The sequence below is a fragment of the Hypanus sabinus genome, chromosome 8, assembly GCF_030144855.1.
Source record: "Hypanus sabinus isolate sHypSab1 chromosome 8, sHypSab1.hap1, whole genome shotgun sequence".
In the NCBI taxonomy this organism is placed as follows: domain Eukaryota; kingdom Metazoa; phylum Chordata; class Chondrichthyes; order Myliobatiformes; family Dasyatidae; genus Hypanus; species Hypanus sabinus.
In genome coordinates, this window is record NC_082713.1 from 12,761,488 (window position 1) to 12,773,599 (window position 12,112).

Here is a 12,112-nt window from a genome sequence, read left to right on the forward strand (position 1 = left end):
GTTTTTATATACTTGAAAAACTTTTTCTATCCACCTTCTATTCTTTGCTAGCTTGCTTTCATATTTCATCTTTTCCCTCCTAATAATTCTTTTAGCTGTGTTCTGTAGATTTTAAAAAGCTTTCCAACCCTGCTAATTTTTGCTTTGTTGTCGGCCCTCTCTTTTGCTTTTACATTATCTTTGATTTCACTTGTCAGCCATGTTTGTACTATTTTGCCGTTTGAGTATTTGTTTGTTTATGGAATACAACTCTCCTGCATCTTCCTAATTTTCCCCAGAGACTCAAGCCATTGCTACGCTGATGTCATCTCTGCCAGCAATTTACTTTGGCCAACTTCTCTCTCATCCCACTGTAATTTCATTTACCCCACTGAAATACTGATATGTCAGACTTTCTCCTTATCAAATTTCTAGTTGAAAATCATATTGTAATCGCTGCCTCCTAAGGGTTTTTTTTTTACCGTAAACTTCCTAATTGCCTCGGTTCATTGAAAAGCACTCAGTCTATTAAAACTGATCCCTTAGTATGGCCTTATGGACAAACTGCTCTAAAAAGCCCTCTCGTAGGCATTCAACAAATTCACTCTGTTGAGATCCATTACCAACCTCATTTTCTCAATCTTCCTGCATGTCCCATGACTATCATAACATTGCCCTTTTGACACACCTTTTCTATATCCCATTGTAATCTGTAGTCCATGTCCCGGCTCCCATTTAGAGGCCTGTATATAACTGCCATCAAGGTCCTTTTACCCTTGCAGGTTCTTAACTCCCACAAGATTTCAACGTTTTCCAATCCTATGTCGCAGTTTTCTAAAGATTTGATGCCATTCTTTACCAGCAGAGCCAAGCTAACCCCTGTGCCAACCTTACTATCCCTCTGATACAACGTTTCACCTTGGGCATTGAGCTCCCAACTGCAACCATCCTTCAGCCATGATTCAACCATTGTGATGGCAACAACATCATACCCAACATCATATCTGTAAAAGTGCAACAAGATCATCCACCTTATCCCTTATACTCCATGGATTGAGATATAAAACTTATTTGTTACCCTTTTTGATTCTGCATCTCTAATGCACTGATACTCACCCTGCTGACTGCAATTTTGTCCTATAATCTGCCTGCTCTTCCTGACAGTCTGACTGCACACTATCTTTACTTTTTTACCATCCTCCTATCCTGAGTCCCTTCACTCTGGTTCCCACCCCCCAGCCAAATTAGTTTAAACCCTTCCCAACAGCTCTAACAAACCTGTCCCCCAAGAATATTGGTCCCCCTTGGGGTCAGGTGCACCCCATCACTTTGGAACAGGTCATACCTCCCTCAGAAGAGATCCCAATGATGGAGCAACCTGAAGCCCTGCCCCTTGCACCAGCTTCTCAGCCAGACATTTATCTGCCAGGCCATCCTGTTTCTATCCTCACTGGCGCGTGGTGCAGGCAGCAATCCAGAAATTACTTCCTGGAGGTCTTGCTTCTCAGCTTTCTGCCTAGCTCTCTAAACTCTCTCTTCAGGGCTTCATTGCTTTCCCTTTCTATGTCATTGGTACCAATATGTACCAAGACATACAGCTGCTCACCTGTCCTCTCCAAAATGCTATGGATGTGAGCAGAGACGTCCCTGCCGCTGGCCCCTGGGAGGTGACATGCCATCTGGGTGTCCCGTTCACATCTGCAGAATCTCCTGTCTGTTCCTCTGAGTATAGAGTCCCCTATCACTACCACTCCCCTCTACTCCCTCTTTCCCTTCTGCATCAAAGCCATGAGCTGTGAAGCAAAGAGGTAAATAGGTAAAGAAGAGAGAGAGAATTGCATAAATCAGAGAATTGAATAAATAGAGAGAATTTTTCTTGGATGTTCTCATTGTCATCACAAGACCCTGTTGGACATTGGTAATGTAGAATGTTGCAAGTCCAATTCACTGCTTTATTGGTGAGACCAATAGTTGGAAAGCTGTGTGCCCTTGGTTACAGCACGCACTAGGCCTCATGCCGCGGGCTCGCCTGTTGCAGCCGCCCAGGAGAGGAAAAGTCAGAGGCGCTATGGCGCAGCATTCATGCTGGATTGGGAGCAGGCCCCTCCCATCAGTGCTGCTCTCCAGTGTTCACTCAGTGTTGGGTAAGGTGAAATGCACATGTGCATTCATCTGCAGACTGCTGAGGAAATCATCCACGCAGCATCATTCTGCAGGACATGTCGCTCAGGGTCTAGGACTGCATTATATTTTTTGTAGACTGTATTTTTACTTTATCTTGTATGGCTTCAAGTAACCCTGACTGGAGGGCTAAGCAGGTGCTACAGCTTGCCCAAGGGTGACCTACAGGTTAGTGGTGGGAAGGAGTGCCCTGCACCTCCTTTGGTAGAGATGTATCTCCACCCCACCAGTTGGTTGAAAAGGTTAGGACTTTATTTCCTGGAGCATAGAAAAATGAAAGAAAATCTTTTTGAGGTATATAAGATTATGGAGGAGAGATTACAGAGAAGGTGAATTTTGACTTCTTCCCTCATTTTGGGTGGGAGTAGAATGCGAAGTCATACAGTAGGTTTAAGATGAAGGGTAAAGTATTCAAGGGGAATCTGAGGGGGACCTACTTTACTCAGAGAGTGGTGCAAGTGTGAAATGAGTTGCAAGTGGAAATGGTGGATGCAGGCTTGATTGTAACATTCAAGAGAAATTTGGATAGGTACTTGGATAAGAGGGGTGGGTAATGGTGAGGGAGCTATCAGCCAGTTGCAGGTAGATGTGACTAGGCAGAAAACCAGGCTGAAGTGCTTATTTCTGTGCCGTGGAGCTCTATGACTTGATGTACAGCTAGCCTGAGGCCCCTGTGTTCTAAAACACTTCCCAATGCCCTATAATTAACTGGGGCCTGGTTGAACTTATCAAAGTGCAACACCGTGAACCCGTTCAAATTAATTTCCATCTTCCATTCTCTGGCCTACTTCATGTTGGTCTAGATCCCACTGTAAACTTAGGTAACCCTCTTTACTGTGCAGTATAACACCAACAGCAGCGAAGATATATTTTGTTATTTAAAGATGCAGGTAATGGGCTCCTCTAGCCCATCGAGCCTGCGCTGCCCAATTACACCCATGTGACCAATTAACCTGCTAACCCATACGTCTTTGGAAAAGGCTGACACATTTTAACAGCTAAAATAATTTACTACTTGAGGGAATGATACTCTGGGCAATTGTGGATGATTGGAAGTTATTAATAATGATCAAAGTGTACTATTTGGCTATCAATTAGTATAGCTAAATTCCACTGTCAGCTTGAATGGGTAATCAATATCCAAATTCAACAGCCTCACAAAAATCAATGGAGAAGTTAACAGAAGATCTTATTTTTGCAAATGCCATGGCTCATCCAACGGTGCGGCAACAGGAGAAGCCACCATTGCCACGGGTGGGGGGGGGGGGTGGGGTAAGGCTTGAGTTCAGGAGCCAGGAAGTAATGTTGCAGTTCTATAAAACCCTGGTTAAACCACACTTGGAATATTGTGCTCAAGTCTGGTCATGTCATTATAGGAAGGATGTAGAAGATATAGAGAGAGCACGGAGGGGATTTGCCAGGCTGTTACCTGGATTACATTACATGTCTTATGAAGACAGATTGAGTGTGCTAGGGCTATTCTCTTTGGAGTGAAGGAGGATGAGATCCAACTTGGCAGAGGTGTACAGGATAAGAGGCATAGATTAACAGGATCACCAGATAATTTTATTTTCCCTAGGGAAAAATGGCTAACGCAAATGGGCATGATTTTAAGGTGTTTGGAGGAAAATATAGGGAAGATGTCAGAGGTAAGTTTTTTACACAGTGAGCGGTGAATGCATGGAATGCCCTGTTAGGGTTGATGGTTGAGGTAGCAATATTAGGGGCATATAAGGAACTCTTAGATAGGCAAAAGGATGACAGAAAAATGGAGGGTTATGTAGGAGAGAAGGGTTAGATTGATCCCAGAGTAGGTTATAAAGTTGGTAAAACATTGAGGGCCGAAGGGCCTGTAGTGTACTGTAATGTTTTATGTTCTGTGTTATCATTGCACCAGGCGGGTGGTGTCAGTTTCAGAGACTGTTATTTCAGCAGGTTGTGAGGTATGAGCTTGACTTCCTATCAAGCGGATTAGGCCACTATAACAACAATCAAGTTGTAAGCACAGAAGTAGTCACTATTGTTTTATATTTAACATACAATCATTTCATTGTGTTTCCTCCTGTCCAGGGACTTCATATAACCTTGCTCTACACAGCCAGCTCCCAATAAAGGCGAATTGTCAACAGTTAAAGTGATTTACTTCCCTCCCATGTTGCCATCTTTCAATTTAATATCGACCTTTAGACTTCAAGTCGCAATGTTTACGTTTACTGAAGGGCTGATGAATATTTCATTGATAGATGTTAAGATCTGGTTTAAAAGCAATCAAAGTCACGGTTGATTGGCAAATAGCAGTCACATTTACAATGCTGGTTGTTTGTGATTATGACAGAGATTTCAGCTGGATTTTATCTGCTTGGAGTGCTTTCCAGTACAACATTTATCCCTGTCTCCTGTCAGAACGAATAAGGAAGGGCTGAGTGTAATTATTATGAATAAAATAACAGAACTCTTGATTGATTTGTGCAATAAAACCGTGCATCACGGTGTTAATCAAACTCCTCTTGAGTGCCTGCAAAGTGTTTGGTGTATTGATTATGAAGGCAGCTCACTGTCATAATGAACACAGGGCCTGCCTACAGGTTCAACATCTGCTTCCTTCTATATTGCTGCTTGTCTCTTAATTACACTGAGAGTTTTCAGGGCGATAAACAAGCTGGATTTGAGCCAGGCATTCAACTTTCTTCAAGTTTTGTATCCTGGCTTTGACCCTGGGATTTACAAGGTCATCAGTTCAATGCCAGTCACATCACAACATCTGCTCATGCTCAGAACTGCTTAACGAAGCAACTTCTTTCTTTGGACAAATTTGTTTGCCTGTGATATTAATGACAGGGAAACATATGTTGTGTTTCCTGGGACACATTACAGAAGAAAGACTAATATTTCTGTAGCCTTTTTCATGAGCAGAGGCTCCACCAAAGTGCTTTGTAGACAATAAAGTACTTTTCCATTTAATAGTGTAATGTAGAAACCAAAGTGTCCAATTTATGCGTGGTAAGTTCTCTCAGAGAGAAAGGAATCCGTATCCTTATATCTGTGGTGTTGACTGAGCCAAGAATAGAGACCTTCTTTCCTGGGAAGAACTCCCACTGCAGGTGATCACCAAAGTGGTCACAGCCTGAAATGTTCCTCTCCATAGCTGCTGTGTTCATCCACCATTTTGAGTGTGTTATTTAAGATGAGAATTTCTTGTCACGTGCACTTCAAAACATTGAAATATACAGTGAAATAGGTCACTGAACAACACAGTCCAAGGGCATGCTGAGGGCAGGCCACAAGTATCAGCAAACTGCTGGGCCACAGCTTACTATCCTGGCTCACCTGTACTTCTACACTCAGAGGGTGGTGTGAGTGTGGAATGAGCTGCCAGCCGGAGTGGTGGATGTGGGTTCATTCAAGAAAAGTTTAGATTCGTTGGTAGATGGGTAGGAGTGGTTTGGAGTGATACGGTCCACATGCAGGTAGGTAGGATTTGGGAGAAGATGCGGTTCGTATGGACTAGATAGGACAAAGGGCTTGTTTCATTGCTGTAGTGCTCTCTGACTCTTATGACTCTATTCAGGACACAAGAAAAGTTTTTTTTTTCCCCACAATGTCCTTTGGTTCTGTTACTGATCACTTTGGGCAGATAGTTTGTTCTAATTCTCCAGCACATGGCGATGGATGGGTCTGACAGATGGTGGGAACTGTCCCAGCTGGCCCATCAGACCACAGAGTTAAATGCTGGGCCACTGCCAGTGTGTCTAACAACCCCATTGTTACCAGACAGTAATTCAGAGGCAGACGAACTCACAATAAACAGTCCACTAAAATCCAGTGGAATGGAAAATTATCCTGTGCTCTTGCACCTCTTCCACTTTGGACTTGACTTCTGAAAGTCAGGAAAGAAGTTGATTGCTGATATACACTTCCATCATATTGTGAGTCCATGTGACCAGGCTTGCTTCTCTCTGTCAGAATCCTCTTGCAGCAAGCAGAGTCAAAGGCAAATTTATTGTTATATGCACAGGTGCATATGAATACAATGAAAAACGTACTTGCATCAGTATCACAGGACCCAGCATTGTTGGATTTTGATGTTTTTGAGGTCCAAAGTTTCTCTGGAACTGGAATGAGGCATAGACTGGTTGCTTCTCGTCATTTTTATTAAGTGTTACAAGAGCAAAGAAAAAAACAGAAGAAGTGTCAAAAAAAGAAAGGAAAAACCGGGCTAACAAGTAGTCATGGTCAAAATCTCTGAGCAGATTTTTCCAATGATAACAGTAAACCTATACCATAGCCAGATTCAAGTTGCATGACACCTGTTATAGAAAACTAAGATTTTTTTTTAGAAAAATACGGAAGCAATTGTCCTGTAATTACTGGAAAATTCAAAGTTCAAGGTAAAAATTCAAAGGACCGTACTGTGCATAAGTCTTGGACACTCGTGATGTCAGTGCTGATGAAGTGTCTCAGCCCAGATTGTCGACTGTTTATTCCCATTCGTAAATGCTGCCCGACCTGCTGAGCTCCTCCGACATATTGTGTGTATTGCATCTGCAGTATCTCTTGTGTACTTGATTTTTTTAATATGGCTTCATATAGTATGGCCTCCAAAGAGCCCTGATTTTAACATCATTGAGGCTGTCTAGGATTACCTGGCAAAACAGAAGCAAGTGAGACAGCCAAAGTCTGCAGAAGAGCTGTGGCAAGTTTTCCAAGATGCTTGGAACAAGCTATCAGCTGATTTTTTTTATATAAAACTGCACAACAGGATACCTAAGAGAATTGAAGCAGTTTTAAAGGCAAAGGGTGGTCAAGCCAAATATTGGTTTGATTCAATTTTCTAAATGTTTACTGCTCTTTATAGTATTTTTGTGATATTTAAAAACTTCTCATTCCATTAATTTGAAGACATTGTCACTTTACAGATTTTTATTACATGTGCCAAAGACTTCTGCACAGCTCTGTACCTGTATTATCAAAGTATATACTGTATACCATAAACAACCCTGAGATTTGTCTCACAAACATGAAGAGATGTGCAGATGCTGGAAATGCTGGTGGAATGCAGCAGGCCAGGTAGCATCTATAGGAAGAAGCACAGTCGACGTTTTGACCCACAAAGGGTCTCGGCCCAAAACGTTGAAATGCTGAGATTTGTCTTCTGGTTATGTAATTCATTGAAAAATTAGATGTATACAGGGAATTATATAAACATACAAGCAAGCGTAGGAAAATTAAACTACGAGAAAAATACATGAAAAGTAACAATTCTATACCCCAATCCAAAAGTATAAATTAATCAGTGTTCACAAGAAAAATAGAAGACCATAAGATATAGGAGCAGAAACAGGCCATTGGTCCATCATGTCTACTCCGCCATTCAATCATGGGCTGATTCAATTCTTCCAGTCATACCCACTCCCCTTCCTTCTTCCCATACCCTTTGATGCCCTGGCTAATCAAGAGCCTATCTATCTCTGCCTTAAATGCACCAATGACGGCCTCCACAGCTACTCATGGCAACAAATTCCACAGATTTACCTCCCTCTGACTAAAGTAATTTCTCTGCATCTCAGTTCTAAATGGACGTCCTTCAGTCCTGAAGTCATGCCCCCTTGTCCTAGATTCCCCTACCATGGGAATTATCTTCGCCATATCTAATCTATTCAGGTCTTTTAACATTTGGAACGTTTCTCTGAGATCCTCCCCATTTTCCTGAACTCCAGGGAATACAGCCCAAGAGCTGCCAGACATTCCTCATACGGTAGCCCTTTCATTCCTGGAATCATTCTCGTGAATCTTCTCTGAACCCTCTCCTTTGCCCATTCCCTAAACTATCTAAGTCTCTCTGCTGGCTCTCTGTTTCCTCAACACTACCCGCTCCTCCACCTATCTTTGTATCATTGGCAAATTTAGCCACAAGTCCATTAATCGCATAGTCCAAATCATTGACAAACATCACAAAAGCAGCGGTCCAACACCGATCCTGTGGAGCTCCACTGGTAACCGGCAGCCAGCCAGAATAGGATCCCTTTATTCCCACTCTCTGTTTTCTGCTGTTCAGCTAATGCTCCACTCATGCTAGTAACTCCCCTGTAATTCCATGGGCTCTTATCTTGCTAAGCAGCCTCATGTGCAGCACCTCGTCCAAGGCTTTCTGTAAATCCAAGCACACCACATCTACTGAATCTCTTTTGTCTACCCTACTTGTAAGTTCCTCAAAAAATTGCAGAAAGTTTGCCAGACAGGATTTTCCTTTCAGGAAACCATGCTGGCTTTGGCTTATCTTGTCATGTGCCTCCAGACATTCCGTAATCTCATCCCTAACAATTGATTCCAACAACTTCTCAACCACTGATGTCAGGCTAACAGGTCTATAGTTTCCTTTCTGCTGCCTCCCACCCTTCTTAAATTGCGGAGTAACATTTGCAATTTTCCAGACATCCAGTAAAATGCTAGAATCTATCAATTCTTGAAAGATCATTGTTAATGCCTCTGCAGTCTCTCCAGCTACTTCCTTCAGAACCCGAGGGTGCATTCCGTCACGTCCAGGAGATTTATTCACCCTTAGACCATTAAGCTTCCTGATCACCTTCTCAGTCGTAATTTTCACTGCACAAGCTTCACTTCCCTGACACTTTTGAATGTCTGGTATACTGCAGACGTCTTCCACTGTGAAGACTGATGCAAAATACGCATTCGGCTCCTCTGCCATCTTTCCGTCTCTCACTACAATATCTCCAGCGTCATTTTCTATTAGTCCTATATCTACCCTCAACTCTCTTTTACCCTTTATATACTTAAAACTTTTAGTATCTTCTTTGATATTAGTTGCCAGCTACCTTTCATAATTCATCTTTTTCTTACTAATGACCTTCTTAGTTTCCTTCTGCAATTTTTTAAAAGCTTCCCAATCCTCTATCTTTCCACTAATGTTTCCACTTTCCAAACTTTCCACTTGTATGTCCTCTCTTATGCTTTTACTTTTGGCTCTGACTTCACTTGTCAGCCACTGTACTGTCCTTCTTCCATTCAAAAATTTCTTCTTATTTGGAATATATCTATCTTGTGCTTCCCTCAATTTTTGCAGAAACTCCAGCCATTGCTGCCCTGCTGTCCCTCCTGTTAGTGTCCCTTTCCAGTCAACCTTGGCCAGTTCCCCTCTCATGCCATTGTAATTTCCTTTATTCAACTGAAATACTGACACACTGGAATTTAGTTTCTCCTTCTCAGGTTTCAAAGTGAACTGGATCATATTGTGATCACTGTTCCCTAATAGTTCCTTAACCTTAAGCTCTCTTATCACCTCCAGATCATTGCACAACACCCAATCCAGCACAGCTGATCCCTTATGGGATCGACAACAAGCTGTTCTAATTAGACATTCTATAAATTCTCTATCTTGAGGTCCAGTACTGGCCTGGTTTTCCCTATCCACTTCACATGTTAAAATCCCCAATAATTATCATGACATTGCCTTTCTGACGTGCCTTTTCTATCTCCTGCTGTAACTTGTAATCCACCTGCTGGCTGCTATTTGGAGGCCTGTATACAACTGCCATTAGGGTCCTTTTACTCTTGCCATTTCTTAACTCAACCCATAGAGACTCTACATCTTCTGATCCTATATCATCCCTTTCTAATGATTTAATATTTCTTATACACAGGGCCACACCACCCCCTCTACCTACTAACGTATCTTTTTGATACACCTTATATCCTTGGATGTTCAGCTCCCATTGGCAGCCGTCCTTTAGCCAAGTTTCAGAGAGGTGGCAACATCATACTTGCCAATCTGTAGCAGAATTTCAAGATATGCTGTACATTAAACATAAACTCTGAAAAATTTTCATAAGAAAGAACAAATTAGAATATAAACTGCCTATTTTTAGTAAACGGTTTATTTTTGATAAATCTATTTAATAGAGCAATTGATTCTCTAGATCTATTTAAATATTCTTAAGCAGCAACTGCAAATGTTTATCAAAACCTCAGCAGCTTCTCCTGATAAAAAACTGAAAGATTTTCTCCTCCCAGCTAACTACATGCAGTAAGTGGAGGAAAGTAAGAATTTCAGAACACTCGACAGGTGAGGCTGTATTTGAGGGAAGAGGAGCAGTCTGTCAGACATCCTTTGTCTGAATTTTCTCTATCAAGAGTTAGCATTTGCTTGAGAGATAGCAATTCCGGTCAATAAAATGTATAAGGAATGACTCACTTGTCTCCTTCTGACTTAAATGTATTGGTAACTGAGTGGTTATTGTCATGGTACTGAGGTACATGTTTTGCACACCGTCCATAGAGGTCATCTCAGCACACCAGTACATTATGATAGTACATAAAGAGAAAACCAATAACAGAATGCAGGACAAATTCTTACAGCTACAGACAATAAGGTGCATGCGCATTGACAAGGTAGATTGAATCTGAATCTGCTTGGGAAGTCAAGAGTCTATCTTATACAATAAATCCATTTAATAGTCTTGTAACAGTGGGATAGAAGTTGTCCTCGAGCCTGGTGATGTGTGTTTTTGAGTTTTCGCATCTTCTGCCTGATTGGGGGGGGGGGGGGCGGTAGGGGGGGGGAGAAGAGAAGATGTTCAGAGAGGGAGGGGCAGTTGATTATGCTGGTTGCTTTACCGAGGAAGTGCTTAGTGTATCATTGTGTGCGGTAAGACGCGGCTTGTAGTTGATATTAGTTTCTTTTTGTCATGTGTATCAAGGTGCGGTGAAAAGCTTGTCTTACATACTGTTCATACAGAACAGATCATTACACAATTCTCTCTAGGTAGAGCAAGGTAAAACTATAACCATGCGGAATGAATTGTGAAAGCTACCAAAAAAAGTTCAGTGCGAATAAACAACAAAGTGCAAAGTTTTGAGATTCTTGGCTTCTCCTGGTGGGTGTTCTAAGCCTAAGGTCGGTTTTTGTGTTTTTCTGCACACAGAACCACAGGAACTGCCTCCCCATTATCACCCAGTCCGTCACCCGTCAGTTCGGTCGGGTCTCACGGGAGCAGCACTAGCACCAGTGGGTCGTCACCCTCAGCAACCATCAGCATACCACAACGGATCCACCACATGGCAGCCAGTCACGTCAACATCACCAACAACATCCTCAGGAGCTACGAGCACTGGGACACTGCTGACAAGCTGGCCAGAGAGAACAAAGGTCAGTACGATTGAAGCCACACATACTTTTTCTGTTGTTATTGTAGAGTATGGACCCATCCCACCTAAGGAGAGATGGTGAGGTGGTGAAGACAGCTTCACTCATGTTTCACACAAAATGGTGGTGAATCTGTGGAATTCACTGCCACAACCATTAAAAGCAGAGTTTGATAGGTTCTCATTAGTCAGAACGTCAAAGGTTACAAGATGAAGGCAGGAGAATGGGGTTGAGAGAGATAATTATTCATCTATGATGGAATGGCAAAGCAGATTCAATATGCCGAATATTGCTCCAATATCTTATGGTCCTTATGGTCTAAAGTGCTGGAGGGTGATGAGAGGCATAGATCAAGTGGATGGACAGCACCTTTTCCACAGGGTTGAAATGGTGAATATGGGCGGGCATAACATTAAGGTGGTTGGAAGAAAGTGTAAGGGGGATGTCAGAGATAGGTTTTCTACACAAGAGAGTGGTGGGTGTCTGGAGCTTGCTGCCTGGGCTGGTGGTTGAGGCAGATACATTAGGGATAGTTAAGAGAAAGACAGACACATGGATGGAATAGAAATGAAGGGCTATGTGAAGGGGAAGGGTTAGATTGATCTCAGAGAAGGTTAAAAGTTCGGCACAGCATTGTGGGTTGAAGGGCCTGTACTGTGCTGTGGTGCTCTGTGTTCTAGGTTCTATACAAGTGTCAACACATTGTATTGTGTGTCTGAAATTAAATTCCATTGGCTTCATAGATTCACTCAACATGTGCAGAGTCTGCACTGACCATTGAGGAACTGTGCT

The 12,112-nt window shown here is 42.3% G+C and overlaps 1 protein-coding gene across 6 annotated transcripts in view; it reads left to right on the forward strand.

The window, feature by feature from the left end:
- Positions 1–12,112, forward strand: part of aff2 (AF4/FMR2 family, member 2) — a 690,205-nt gene that overhangs the window by 666,433 nt on the left and 11,660 nt on the right. For all 6 annotated transcript variants that reach the window (XM_059976692.1, XM_059976694.1, XM_059976693.1 and 3 more), the window contains one exon: positions 11,100–11,323. In XM_059976692.1, coding sequence (XP_059832675.1) covers positions 11,100–11,323 — 224 coding nt within the window. The remainder of the gene's footprint in view (positions 1–11,099; positions 11,324–12,112) is intronic.